Source organism: Lepidochelys kempii, chromosome 3 (assembly GCF_965140265.1).
Source record: "Lepidochelys kempii isolate rLepKem1 chromosome 3, rLepKem1.hap2, whole genome shotgun sequence".
Classification (NCBI taxonomy): Eukaryota; Metazoa; Chordata; order Testudines; family Cheloniidae; genus Lepidochelys; species Lepidochelys kempii.
Window position 1 is genome coordinate 38726161 of NC_133258.1, and position 15548 is coordinate 38741708.

The window sequence follows — 15548 nt, forward strand, 5'->3', positions numbered from 1 at the left end:
CTTTTTCCTGTAGTATGTTATTATTGGCTTATAGCAACAAACCTGACTGACATTGGTTATTTGGTCTCTTGAGTATATTTTATAACAAACCAAAGTGTGGTCAAGCAATTGACTATGCAATTTACCAACAACTGGTAATTAACTCTTTGTCCATCAGAATGAGATCTAATATTGAGTTATCCTTTGCTGGGTGCAGGACTTTGTGTTAAAGAATCTTCATCTATCATTTTTAGGAATTCCAAGGAAGTTTTGTTGTTGGTCACATAAGATGCCAAGCAAATATTCCCCAGTATTCTTAAGTAAAAGAATTAAAGGTGTCCATATCCCATCAAAACCCCAAGTGGATTTGAGCACCTAACCTCCTCAGGCTTCTTTTAGTAAGAGAAATCCATATTATGTGATTTATATCAGTGTTTCCCAACCTTTCCAGGCTACTGTACCCCTTTCAGGAGTCTGATTTGTCTTGCGTACCCCAAGTTTCACCTCGCTTAAAAATTACTTGCTTACCAAATCAGAGACAAAAATACAGAAGTGTCACAGCACACTATTACTGAAAAATTGCTTACCTTCTAATTTTTACCATATAATTATAAAATAAATCAATTGGAATATAAATATTGTACTTACATTTCAGTTTATAGTATATAAAGCAGTATAAGTAAGTCATTGTCCGTATGAAATTTTAGTTTGTACTGACTTTGCTAGTGCTTTTTATGTAGCCACTAGGCAAATATCTAGATGAGCTGATGAACCCCCAGGAACCCAGAGGAATGTGGTTGATAACCATTGATTTATGTGACCTCATGAGGCATTAACATGTCAACTGTCATCGACAGTTCTTACTACATTTGTAACAAAGTTCAGCTGAGAGAATAATGGGCTCCTATACAACACATTTAGGGCCAGATCCACAAAGGGACCCAAGTCTCAGTTTTAGGAGCTACTGCGATCCACAAAAACTCTGCTTGGCTTCTGCCTAACCCTGTAGGTATGAAAACTTGCTCAGAACCTAAAGTTTTGCTGTAAAAGTTTTCTAGGCGCCTAAATTTCTGCTTCTGGGCATGCTGCTTCACTTTAGGCCTCCAAACACCTGTCTCATTGCTACGCCCCAAAATAATCCATAAACCTGGGGAGCATCTATCTTGCCTGCAGGGCCTGACCCAGTAGGCAACCTTAGAGGCTGCTTAACGCCACACAAAATGGGGAAGGGGAGAGGACCTTCCTTATAACCTTTAGCCCAGTGGTTACATACTCACCTCAGAATGTGAGAGACCCCTGTTCAATTCTTCAATTATTTTCCCTGATTAGAAGTGATGTTCTCTACCAGTATGATGAGTGCCCTAGCCACTGGAAGTGATACTCTTGTGTGGGTCTCATTCTGTCTCTTGCTGAAGCTGTTCCACTTTAATTAAATAATTAAAATATTAATTGGGCTACAGCGAATCACTCTATAGTGCAGTGGTTAGGGCACTCAGAGAGGCTCCCTGACTAGATCTAAACATATCTTTTCATCTACTTAAGGTGAGCAGCTGCAGATAGAAAAAGAAGAAGGGGAAAGGAGTCCAGGAGAGCTGGCTGTATTTCAAGGAATCCCTGTTGAGGTTACAGGGACAAACCATCCCGATGAGTCGAAAGAATAGTAAATATGGCAGGTGACCAGCTTGGCTTAATGGTGAAATCCTAGCGGATCTTAAACATAAAAAAGAAGCTTACAAGAAGTGGAAGGTTGGACATATGACCAGGGAAGAGTATAAAAATATTGCTCGGGCATGTAGGAATGTTATCAGGAGGGCCAAATCGCACCTGGAGCTGCAGCTAGCCAGAGATGTCAAGAGTAACAAGAAGGGTTTCTTCAGGTATGTTGGCAACAAGAAGAAAGCCAAGGAATGTGTGGGCCCCTTACTGAATGAGGGAGGCAACCTAGTGACAGAGGATGTGGAAAAAGCTAATGTACTCAATGCTTTTTTTGCCTCTGTTTTCACTAACAAGGTCAGCTCCCAGACTGCTGCGCTGGGCATCACAAAATGCGGAAGAGATGGCCAGCCCTCTGTGGAGATAGAGGCGGTTAGGGACTATTTAGAAAAGCTGGACGTGCACAAGTCCATGGGGCCGGACGAGTTGCATCCGAGAGTGCTGAAGGAATTGGCGGCTGTGATTGCAGAGCCATTGGCCATTATCTTTGAAAACTCATGGTGATTGGGGGAAGTCCCAGACGACTGGAAAAAGGCTAATGTAGTGCCCATCTTTAAAAAAGGGAAGGAGAATCCTGGGAACTACAGGCCAGTCAGCCTCACCTCAGTCCCTGGAAAAATCATGGAGCAGGTCCTCAAAGAATCAATCCTGAAGCACTTGCATGAGAGGAAAGTGATCAGGAACAGCCAGCATGGATTCACCAAGGGAAGGTCATGCCTGACTAATCTAATCGCCTTTTATGATGAGATTACTGGTTCTGTGGATGAAGGGAAAGCAGTGGATGTATTGTTTCTTGACTTTAGCAAAGCTTTTGACACGGTCTCCCACAGTATTCTTGTCAGCAAGTTAAGGAAGTATGGGCTGGATGAATGCACTAAGGTGGATAGAAAGCTGGCTAGATTGTCGGGCTCAACGGGTAGTGATCAATGGCTCCATGTCTAGTTGGCAGCCGGTATCAAGTGGAGTGCCCCAAGGGTCGGTCCTGGGGCCGGTTTTGTTCAATATCTTCATAAATGATCTGGAGGATGGTGTGGATTGCACTCTCAGCAAATTTGCGGATGATACTAAACTGGGAGGAGTGGTAGATACGCTGGAGGGGAGGGATAGGATACAGAAGGACCTAGACAAATTGGAGGATTGGGCCAAAAGAAATCTGATGAGGTTCAATAAGGATAAGTGCAGGGTCCTGCACTTAGGATGGAAGAATCCAATGCACTGCTACAGACTAGGGACCGAATGGCTAGGCAGCAGTTCTGCGGAAGAGGACCTAGGGGTGACAGTGGACGAGAAGGTGGATATGAGTCAGCAGTCTGCCCTTGTTGCCAAGAAGGCCAATGGCATTTTGGGATGTATAAGTAGGGGCATAGCGAGCAGATCGAGGGACGTGATCGTTCCCCTCTATTTGACATTGGTAAGGCCTCATCTGGAGTACTGTTTCCAGTTTTGGTCCCCACACTACAAGAAGGATGTGGATAAATTGGAGAGAGTCCAGCGAAGGGCAACAAAAATGATTAGGGGTCTAGAACACATGACTTATGAGGAGAGGCTGAGGGAGCTGGGATTGTTTAGCCTGCAGAAGAGAAGAATGAGGGGGAATTTGATAGCTGCTTTCAACTACCTGAAAGGGGGTTCCAAAGAGGATGGCTCTAGACTGTTCTCAGTGGTAGCAGATGACAGAACGAGGAGTAATGGTCTCAAGTTGCAGTGGGGGAGGTTTAGATTGGATATTAGGAAAAACTTTTTCACTAAGAGGGTGGTGAAACACTGGAATGCGTTACCTAGGGAGGTGGTAGAATCTCCTTCCTTAGAGGTTTTTAAGGTCAGGCTTGACAAAGCCCTGGCTGGGATGATTTAACTGGGAATTGGTCCTGCTTCGAGCAGGGGGTTGGACTAGATGACCTTCAGGGGTCCCTTCCAACCCTGATATTCTATGATTCTATGATTCTAAGAGGTAGAGGAAATTCTGTATTTGTCCATTTGGCACAATATTTTCCTAAAAGCTGAGAAAATTTAGACCTGTAACTAGTCATCTTTATGGATAATTATTAGTGCATTTTCTTCTTGTCAGTTGCTCATCTTGCACATGTATGTTTGTATAATGCCATTGTGCAACTGTCCTCCCATGAAGGCTAGCCATTTACTACTCTTTCACCTTCTGCAAACAAGTCTTCTTTTTAAATGCAATGTTACTCTCATGGGGTCCAGTTTATCCAAGCTTTTAAGCACATTGAGCACTCTTCCTGAAAAGGGATGCACTCTTGAATTGGGGCCATGATATTTTGTCCTGCCACTTCCAACTTTATACATAGTTAAAGGTAGAGTCCCATTTACAACAATGGGAAACTGACCAGATCTGAAAGGAAAAGATGTTGAAAATTTAATACAAAATGAAAATTTCTGAGAGACTGTGATGGGGTAGACTAGGCCCAGAGGCCTCTGCTGGAAGCCTCAAGGTCCTGCCACACTTGCCTCAGAAAAAGGGCAGTGGAAAGGATCCCTCCAAGCTGCCTAGAGAGGCTGCATGGGACACAGCCAATCAGGAAAGAGGTTGCAGGAAGCAGTCAATCAAAGCCCAGCAGATTAGGATAAAAAGAGCTGCAGACCCAAAGTGAATTCAGTCAGCTGGTAGGGACTGGGAGAGTAAGAGGTACTTCTGGCTGACTATAGAAGCTGAAAGGCTGGACAGAGCAGCTGATGGCAGGGGCCGAGGAGAAAGGAAGATGCTCTTGGCTGCCTGCTGGGACGCATAGAAGACAAGGGCTGTAGGGAAGTGGCCAAAGGAAATACAGTTAGAGGGACATGGTTACTATTTAGATGGTCCCTGGCTTGGGGCCCAGAGTAGTGGGTGAGCCCAGGTCCTCTCTCCCAAACAGCCACCAGAGAAGTGGCGATGACTGTGGTTCTCAAATTGGGGGGTGAGGACCCTTCAGGGGGGTCGCAAGGTTATTACACGGGGGGGGGGGGTCGTGAGCTGTCAGCCTCCACCCCAAACTCCGCTTTGCCTCCAGCATTTATAATGGTGTTAAATATATTAAAAATTCTTTTTAATTTAGAAAGGGGGGGGGGCGCGTCCACACTTCGGATCAGCGGGTAGTGATCGATCTATCAGGGATCGATTTATCGCGTCTAGTGTAGACGCAATAAATCGATCCCCAATCGCTCCGGAACTCCACCAGGGTGAGAGGCGGAAGTGAAGTCGACGGGGGAGCGGCGGCCGTCGATCCCGTGCCACGAGGACGTGAAGTAAGTGATTCTAAGTCGACCTAAGATACGTCTACTTCAGCTATGCTATTCTCGTAGCTGAAATTGCATATCTTAGAGCGATCCCCACCCAGTGTAGACCAGGCCTTAGAGACTTGCTATGTGAAAGGGGTCACCAGTACAGAAGTTTGAGAACCACTGGGCTATGCCTTGAGAGAAGGGAGTTTAAGCAGACCGAGGGAAGGCACTGTATGTGGAACTGTTACCCGTGCCCAGAAGGTACTGAACTGAGCCTGACCCAGCTGAAGAGCTGGGGTCAGAGGACTAAAGGATAGGCGAAGAGTCTCCAGGGAGAAAGTCCAGGAAGCATTGCTGTATCTCAGAGCAGGAACCTTCACATGTAAACTGACCAGCTAGGATACTGAGATAGGCCCTGTTGGTCAGACTGAAGACTGAGTCCCGGGAGGGCTACAGGAAGACCTACCAGCTGATGGGGTACTGCGATAGGCCCCTGTTGGATTAATTAAGGGCCTGAGCCCAGGGATGGCTGCAGGTTGACACCAGTGGAGAGGGTACCGCGATGGACCGTGTTGGACTGTTAGAAGACTGAGCCCAGACAGGGCTGCAAGACATTTTGGACTCTGTACCCCAGAAGGGGTTTGTTTGTTTTGCATACTGATTGTGAATGACTCAGACGGAGATCTGAGTCACTGAAAACCTGCCTGATGAGCGCAGCAGCTGACAGGAGGCATTGTGAGCGGAGAAGCTGACAAAAATTGCAGGCCCCCACACACTCAGCTACAGAGATGAATGCATCTATTACAGCATTACTTTAGTTGGTCCCCTATTATCAAGTCACCTAATGCTGGATTGGTATTCAACTACTGGACATACAAATTTTCCTTAAGAACCTGAATTTTATAGAAACACATGGTTATAAATTCATGCACATAGAACTAGGAGTACTTGTGGCACCTTAGAGACTAACAAATTTATTTAAAAAAATTTATAAATATATATTATAAATATTTAATAAATAAAAAATAAATTTGTTAGTCTCTAAGGTGCCAAAAGTACTCCTCGTTCTTTTTGCTGATACAGACTAAAACAGCTATCACTCTGCAACCATGCACATACTTTTATATGTTAATATAACATCTAACTGTTTTCCCCTTCAATTCTTTCATATAAGCCTGGAACAGAAGTTTGTGTTGAACACTGGCTAGGGCGATGGTCAAACATGCCCACATGGGTAAGTTTTTACATTAATTGAACTTTCTCAGGACAGAGCAGAACTACCTCCCCATGGAGTAACCTCACACTAGTATTGTGAGACCTGTTGTCTTTAGTTTAAAACTGAGCTTTCAAATGCATACTTTTGATGTGCCACCTACTCTCCTTTGAACAGCGTTCAGTGACACTGGCTATTAACAGAGACAGGGATTATGAGAGATTTCATTTTCAGCTACAGTTTTGACTTGAATAGGTTAATATTGCTAGATCAAAATATGAATCTCAGTTATGTTTTTATATTGTACTACTTTATCTTGAAAAGCTCTGCCTGGCTGAGCTTTGAAAGAATGTCAAGATAAACTGTAAACTTTCAGGTGCATCGCTCTAAAAAAAAAAAAAATACTATGTGGAGGGGATGGAGTCTGGCAGCTTATCTTCAGTCAGGGGAGTCACTCATTTTCTGAGGATGCCAAAGTGTGCTCTACTTTACAAATTAAGATGTGGCCTCTGTCCCAAAAAACATGCAGGCTGATTTCAACAACTGAGACATAACAAAAGGTGGGAAGGGCGGAGGAAGAAGGGTGAACATCAAAAACGTGTGGTAACTCAGAAAGGGATGTATCGTTCATGAAGGATTTTAAAAATTTAGTATTTATTTTAACACTTTTCATCCCCCTTGATTTTCCATAGGCCAGCCAGCAGAAGTGAGTTTTTAGGAGAAACTTGAACAAATCAAGGAGTGAATGAATCTGGGTTAAAGTGTACCAGCTGGGTGAAAGTGTACCAGGGCATTCCAAGCATTAAAGAAGATCCCGAGCCCTTTGAAAGTGCTATATGAAAGGCAGAGCAAGCCTGGCGTTGTGGGGATCCAAAAAGACCAGGAAGAGATTGCAGCAGTTGAAGCAGGAGATTAGAACACGGATTGGTGATCTGGTTTTTGATTAAGAAACAGAGGGGAGATATTTGAAAGGTTGCAGAGAAAAAAATTCCCTCAATTCTTACTCGACAGCAGGCAACTATTTATCTAAGGGAAAGAGAGGCTTAGATGTTAGGGAAGTACAAGGAACTGGTCAATGTTCCCATTAGTTTATGTATTGGGAAGTTAACTCCAGCTTTAGGACTGCAGAAGTTTGCAAATACTACCCAGCTTTTATACAATCCCAACTCTAGCGACTTGTGTTGGACAGGATGACAGCTGAAGCGTCTGATGATGGGTTAAGTATCCACAGACTTGTCTGCAGCAAAGTCAGCCTTGTCTGAAATAAACAGTCCTGAAGGATGCAGCTATTTTTGTTGAAAAATACAGCATTCATCAGTTAATGCTCAATATATGTAAATCTGTGTCAAAACATTAAAGCTTCTGTTTCTCAAATCCCTTTTTAAGAATTCTTAAATGGGATATATGTACAAGAATGTAAGTTTGTATTACACACAAAAAAAAGCAAAACGTTAATTTTATAGTACTTAGACACTGAAAGAGTTCATAAAACATATTTATTCTGCTGATCTCTGAATGAAATACATTGTTACACTGATGCCTGACAAAATGGCTGATCCTCAAATACAATTTTTAAAACTTTTCCAAATTCTTCTGAGTTAGGCCATAAAGTAGCTACAATACAAAACTAAAATTAAGAAGCTGCAATTAGGATTTACCGCAGAGATACAATATTACATTTTAAATACATCAATCAATTGAAATTTATATAACACTTCAAAGAAGGAGCTAAATATTATTTCCTTTTAGAAATAAAATAGCGTGGCACTAATGAGACTTCTCCAAAAATGCCTTACAGCATCTAACACACTGCTCATAAACAGTCTCAAAGTCTTTTTCATTTCCCTGGAAAAAGATAAGAAAAAGAAAGGGTAAAAATATCTAGCCACCCAGATTTAAGTTTTCAACAGCTACTTTTAAAATTGTGTTTGTTTTACAATCATACATACATATTAACGTTTAAAAGTTCTCAACTCAATTTGTGATACTTACATAGTATGGATCTTCAATAATAAGCTGTTTCTGTGGATCATAGCACCCAAGGAGTTCAATTTTAGCTGTACAGTTTTTAACTTGATTACTTTTTCTTTTCAGATCTCTGTAAAGTAAAAAAGAAGCAATTTTGAACCATTGTTTTTATGGCAATGGTGATGTCTGCTCCATTTGGAATCAGCATTATAAATTCAATCATTCTAGAAAGTTTACAGGGTATGAATGAAGATGAAAGAGCTGCAATACTTTCACAGTGCTGTGTACTCTATGTTGTTGCTTACTTTTGTTAAATGTCAAGGTCATCTATATAAAACGAAGACTAACTGGAAAACAAATAAATCAAGCAATTGGGTTCTCGACAATGACCTTAATTTGGCTTCAGTCACTAAAAAAAGTTTAAAATTTTTTTCTCCCGTCATTTTATGCATTATTTTCAGTGTCTCCCTTTAGCTTTCATTATACAAAAGTCTCTCTGGAACATAGTCAATATATTTCTTAAAAATATGAGTAAGCTTCTTCCAGGTGTCCATGAAATGCTACTTCAATTGTTCTGTTTTTGTAAATTCTCTTAGCTCTGCCTTCAATTCATTTAAAAAATTCTTCTGTTGTATTCATATTACATTGATTGCTGAAATGCTAAACAAAGTCTTTCTTCCCATCAGTGTTTGTAAACATGTGGACGAGCACTTCTGATCATTCCGCTTGCTTCTGTTGATAAGGTATGTTGAGAGCCCTATGCTGTAATACTAAAGTTCTTATATAAAACCTGACCCAATACCAATCACAATGGCTAGCCAGTCTCACTTTAGGACTCTCAACACACCTCAACAGAAGCAAGCAGAGTGCTTTGATTCTGGGGCATGTGTGGAACGAAAGGCTCCCAAACCTGTGAAGGTATCCCCTTTCCTCCCGCTGCTGGTAGTATGCCAGCAGATAGAATGAGTCTGCCGTCCCAGGCACTGTGGTAGAACAACTTCGAGCACCACAAGGCTGTTCCTAGGGAAAGCTGGACGATACTGGGGCCGAAATCTGAGATCTAGAATGGTAGCGTAGATGGCAGAGGTGGCTGGGTGCAGAGTCCTCTTCCCACTGTTGGGCTGCTTCCCTGGCAGGAGCCAGAATGAATTTCAGTTCTCCCAAGTAATGTTAAGATCTTTTGAAATCACTCCAGTTCTACACTTCCAATATTTTTTCCACTTGCTTCGGTACAGCTCTTTTCACTGTGTCACTGACATCTTGGTAAGTGTAAAGGACACCAATATAAATGAAACTGGAAGTAAATCACCTAAGTATATCGTTTAGGCACTGACTAACACGTCAGTCAATTCAAGTGTCATACAGACAGTTGTTTCATGATTGGGTTGTAAAAGAGGTGGCCATTCACAACCATCTGAAAAAACTTGACTGATTTGTATAATTTCATCTTTATTTTTTAGTCTTTAAATCCTGAGAACTTTCAGAGGGCCATTGCTTAGAATTTCATACCCATTTAACCACTTGGCCCTGGACAAATGCATCCCCCAATTAGGGAGAAATTTTGCTACTGCTATCCAAATTAGCAAATTAGTCAGCTATTGTCATGCACAATTATTAAGCTCAACATGGTCCTGGGGAGACATGTTACCAGAATTACAGTGAATAGCAGCAAACCACCATTATTTTTCCTAGGATAATAAAGTGGCTTTTTCACACAGAGCCCTTTCTGCCCTCTCTAGCTGTAATGATAAAGATTCTTTTGACAGAACAGAATCTTTGAAAATCTGGACCTCACACCACTGTTTCCACCAGCTATGGAAGGTGGAAAACGGAGCAGGACAGGATCTCTCTGTCAATTGAGACCTGCTAAATTTTCTGTTATTTGCAGGTGTGTATACCCTAAAGCCCCAAGTTTTGCCCAAGAGTCTTAAGGTGTGAAGTGAGCTGTCTGTGAAATCTGCAAAAAGCTTCTGGCCATCAAGAGGTAATTCCCCATGGTAGATTGTAGCTCTTATGGAAACCCAGACAACTGAAGCCAGGAAGCTCACCTCATCACTACTGTGATGGAAACAGACTTGGCTGCAGCATTATTTCAGGTTTCACTAGATGCTGTGAAAGTCTTTGAAAAAAGCTGGCCCTCCCTCATTATGGCACTGAACTGTTCGCAGTGTTCCTGTGGTAAATGGTCAATAAAAGCCTTAAACTTCTCATGGTTCAGGTAATCATATTTTGACATCAGTGAATAGCTATCCTGAATTGAAGTGTTGATGATGAATACTCCTACGGCCAAACAGGTCCAGACATCTGGTCTTTATTATAATGGGTGGTCTTTTGGATATGCTGCCTGTCCCTGTCACTGACTGCATCCACAACCTGAGAGTTTGGTCCCATGTGAGAGAATAAAAACCTCAGCATCCCTGGCCAGGACGTAGTATTTTCTTAAATCAGTCCTCTTGTGAAGGGGGCTGGGAGGGAGGGAATTGCTGGAGTTTGCCAGATGATCTTGGCTGGCTCAAGGAGGACTTCATTGAATTAACAGTGCCACCTGTGCTGAGGTAGAGGTGTGCAATACATTCAGGAGCCTGTGATGAAAATCCTGGGCCTTCCTCTAGGGAAATTTGCAGGATGTCAGTGACCCAGTTAATAAAATCCTGGAATTGCCTAAAGTCATCAGCCAGCAATGGTAGTGATGGCCTTTGCTGCCTCATCAGGTGATGATGATGATGAGATTTTTGTAAGTGAGGGTAATCTCTTTGTCTGCTCTTGCTCCTTAAAGGTCCCCTTCGGCTCAGAGTGGAGAGGAGAGAGGAATGGTACCGGGGGATACAGACTTCTGTGTTTCCTGTGGACTGAGTGGAGGTACCTCAAAACTATTGCTGGTACACTGCCCATGGATCCCAGTAGAGCCAATGAGACCATAAGGAACTGGGGGAGATCCAGTATTGGTCTCTTCATCTGTTGGAAGCCAGGGCTCTGGTGTCTTGCCTTTGTTGCATTTGCAATGGAGGCAACAGGTAGAAAAAAATGGAGATCCTTGAACCAAAAGTTTTGAATTGGAATGCTTCTCCACATTCTGTATGGGAGGTGACAACCCCTCCTCATGGATAGTTGAAGAAGGAGAAGAGGTAGATCTCCCATAAACCTGAGCAGTCAGGAGTACTTGTGGCACCTTAGAGATTAACCAATTTATTTGAGCATAAGCTTTCGTGAGCTACAGCTCACTTCATCGGATGCATACTGTGGAAAGTACAGAAGATATTTTTATACACACAAACCATGAAAAAATGGGTGTTTACCACTACAAAAGTTCTCTCCCCCCCACCCCACTCTCCTGCTGGTAACAGCTTATCTAAAGTGATCCAGCATGGATTCACCAAGGGAAGGTCATGCCTGACTAATCTAATCACCTTTTATGATGAGATTACTGGTTCTGTGGATGAAGGGAAAGCAGTGGATGTATTGTTTCTTGACTTTAGCAAAGCTTTTGACACGGTCTCCCATAGTATTCTTGTCACCAAGTTAAGGAAGTATGGGCTGGATGAATGCACTATAAGGTGGGTAGAAAGCTGGCTAGATTGTCGGGCTCAACGGGTAGTGATCAATGGCTCCATGTCTAGTTGGCAGCCGGTATCAAGTGGAGTGCCCCAAGGGTCGGTCCTGGGGCCGGTTTTATTCAATATCTTCATAAATGATCTGGAGGATGGTGTGGATTGCACTCTCAGCAAATTTGCGGATGATACTAAACTGGGAGGAGTGGTAGATACGCTGGAGGGGAGGGATAGGATACAGAAGGACCTAGACCAATTGGAAGATTGGGCCAAAAGGAATCTGATGAGGTTCAATAAGGATAAGTGCCGGGTCCTGCGCTTAGGACGGAAGAACCCAATGCACAGCTACAGACTAGGGACCGAATGGCTAGGCAGCAGTTCTGCGGAAAAGGACCTAGGGGTGACAGTGGACGAGAAGCTGGATATGAGTCAGCAGTGTGCCCTTGTTGCCAAGAAGGCCAATGGCATTTTGGGATGTATAAGTAGGGGCATAGCGAGCAGATCGAGGGACGTGATCGTTCCCCTCTATTCGACATTGGTGAGGCCTCATCTGGAGTACTGTGTCCAGTTTTGGGCCCCACACTTCAAGAAGGATGTGGATAAATTGGAGAGAGTCCAGCGAAGGGCAACAAAAATGATTAGGGGACTGGAACACATGAGTTATGAGGAGAGGCTGAGGGAGCTGGGATTGTTTAGCCTGCAGAAGAGAAGAATGAGGGGGGATTTGATAGCTGCTTTCAACTACCTGAAAGGGGGTTCCAAAGAGGATGGCTCTAGACTGTTCTCAGTGGTAGCAGATGACAGAACGAGGAGTAATGGTCTCAAGTTGCAGTGGGGGAGGTTTAGATTGGATATTAGGAAAAACTTTTTCACTAAGAGGGTGGTGAAACACTGGAATGCGTTACCTAGGGAGGTGGTAGAATCTCCTTCCTTAGAGGTTTTTAAGGTCAGGCTTGACAAAGCCCTGGCTGGGATGATTTAACTGGGAATTGGTCCTGCTTTGAGCAGGGGGTTGGACTAGATGACCTTCTGGGGTCCCTTCCAACCCTGATATTCTATGATTCTATGATCTCTCTCCTTACAATGTGTATGATAATCAAGTTGGGCCAATAGATAAGCTATTACCAACAGGAGAGTGGGTTTGGGTGGGGGGGGGGAGAGAAGAAAACCTGGATTTGTGCTGGAAATGGCCCAAGTTGATCATCATACACATTGTAAGGAGAGTGATCACTTTAGATAAGCTATTACCAGCAGGAGAGTGGGGTGGGGGGAGAGAAAACCTTTTGTAGTGGTAAACAGCCATTTTTTCATGGTTTGTGTGTATAGAAAGATCTCCTGTACTTTCCATAGTATGCATCCGATGAAGTGAGCTGTAGCTCACGAAAGCTTATGCTCAAATAAATTGGTTAGTCTCTAAGGTGCCACAAGTACTCCTTTTTTTTTTGTGAATACCGACTAACACAGCTGTTACTTTGAAACCTGAGCAGTCAGTGACTCAGCAGACCGGAGGTTGCAAGGAGTGGAGACTCCAGCTCATTCAGTACCGCAAGCTCTTTCGGGTTTAGGAATTCCTGTGATACTGGAAGCACAACAGAACTTGGTATTGTACCAGTGATTCTGCAGAACCTATGAGAGGTACTGATGTTGGTACTGCAAGGTCCTTCTGTGGTTCTGGAAGTGCTACTGAACTTGGTACCAGTGCTGATGATGTTGCAGATGTCATGTGAAGGACTGACGTAAGTACCAAGGATTGCATTGAAGCCAGTCCTTTGGTGACAGTGATCTTGGTGGTAAAAAGCTCTTTACCACTGAGGTATGGAACTTTGATGAAGTCTTAATGTGCTTCATGGTAACTGAAGTACCCAGAGCCTCACTAGTACTCCTCTTGGGGTCTGAGGTCTCTAGTGACTGGATCTTCTTTGGAGAGAACTCTGATGTTTTGCTCCTCTTATTCCCCTTCCTTATACCTGGAGTGGGAAACTCATGATACCAGGGGCACAGTTATTGGTATCTCAGTCAAGAAGTGTTGGAGATGGAGGTTTTGATGTTCTCTTCCCCTTGGAAGCTCTTGGTGACAGTGATCTTGATGACGACAGGGCACTGACTGATAAAGGTGGTCCCTGTATGGGGAGGGGTGTTCTCTGAACCCAGGTGCAAAGTCAGTTCTTAAGACTTGTTAAGACTTAAAAGTCTATGATTAATTCCTCCCTCCCACCTACCCGCCCCCCATTTCTTTTTTTAATGAAAGAAGAAAGGGAACAAGTGCTCCATCTTTCCAACTATTAGGTACTAAACCTACTCTACTAACCAATTATACAGCTAAATACTAATAAAATAAGCAAACAAGTACACCCTAGACTCAGTCTCAGGCCGTAGGCAGTTGAAAAGGAACTGAGGGCAGTTTGCCTGCTCAGCCCTATCTAGTCTCGGTACAGGGCACGAGGATCTGTACGGTCCATGCCTAGGCTGAAAAGGCACTGCTATCAAAAATCTCTGATCAAAGGCGCAGGAGTCCTAATGTGGAGCATCACAGAGATACTATTCAAAGAAGAACTTCAAATTTGATTAAAAGTATATTTACTCTGTATATTTTGATATAGGTTGACAATTTGTGTTTTAATGGTTATAAAGTTTTAACTTTTTGAATCTCAAGGTCTATTGTTTAATAATTGTCTGACCCCCCACCCTAATAATTATCTGCAACTGAAAATTTAAATAGATATAAACTGAAAAAAAATGCGTAAAAATAAACATCTCATCTGTTGAAATTATATATATAGAAATAAAATTCTGCCAAAGCTAATTATAACTCATAAGAAAACAAACGGCAAAAGGTTGCACATTAGGCAATCAAGTCCATCTTCTGGATTTATCATCATCTACAAAAGCAGATAGTCAAATCAGAATCTCTCTTAGCATTCTACCATACCTTACCTTAGGTTGCTTTCATCCATGCAAAGTATATAATCAAATGTAAGGAAATCATCTTTAGTAATCTAGAATTAAAAAGATTTGCTTTAACTTTTGTAGCAAAGATGTGTTTGCTTAAAATACACAAAATATTGCAAAAGAAGTTACAATTTTACAATTCTTACTAATTATAAATATGTACATATAAAAATGGAATTGTGAACCAGCAAACTGGTTAATATATTCTGAGTCCAAGAGCTATCCTTCAGGTCAATTGTAACTGTTTTAACAAAACAATGAACAAAATATTATTAAGACTAAAATATGCAGTTGCACTTTTACAATAGTTTATTTTCAAAAGCTACTAACTAATCTTTTCATACCTAAGTGAAGATACTATGTCAGTTATTCATCCAGAATTATAAAAATTTTTACTCCACTCACAAACGTATAAAAAATAAACCAAGTCCGCAATAATTTTTATGTCCCCTAGAAAATTAAAGAGACAGGGTGGGTGAGGTATTCTCTTTTATTGGACCATCTTCTGTTGGTGAGAGAGACAAATATTCGAATTTACACAGAACTCTTCTTCAGATTGTAATTTCTACTGAAAAACTAGATTAACACATAGAAACAACATAACTGAACCATTTCCTATTTTTGCTTATGATTTTTCCATCATATTTTGCTCTTCTAAAATTAAGAGAGACAAGTCTTATCTTTAAATAGTTACCAGATGAGGAACAAATTATTTTTCCTTGATAATATGTAATTAGTTTCTATAGTCACTGTCCAGCTATTTGTGTATAAAGACAGGGTTTTTTAGACAGACTCAGATACAAGACAAAATTCGGAAGGAATATGTAATGTGATACTCCCTTAAACTATTTTTCACCCACATAATGCATTAAAGAGCATAAACTGTTTAACATTTTCCAGATTTTTTGGCTTGTAAAAGGTGTAAATTTAAACAGGCTGAGGGGCTACCTTAACCTACA

At 42.1% G+C, this 15548-nt stretch overlaps 1 protein-coding gene across 3 annotated transcripts in view; it reads right to left on the reverse strand.

Moving 5' to 3' along the window:
- Window positions 1-15548, reverse strand: part of ACP1 (acid phosphatase 1) — a 52768-nt gene that overhangs the window by 15853 nt on the left and 21367 nt on the right. For 2 of the 3 annotated variants that reach the window (XM_073336167.1, XM_073336166.1), the window contains exons 4-6: window positions 14575-14636; window positions 8117-8222; window positions 7602-7969 (exon numbers count right to left, since the gene is read on the reverse strand). In XM_073336167.1, the coding sequence (XP_073192268.1) occupies window positions 7892-7969; window positions 8117-8222; window positions 14575-14636 (246 nt within the window). In that variant the 3' untranslated portion in view covers window positions 7602-7891. Of the gene's footprint in view, window positions 1-7601; window positions 7970-8116; window positions 8223-14574; window positions 14637-15548 lie in introns of those variants that run through there. The other variant, XM_073336169.1, reaches the window with a different exon arrangement.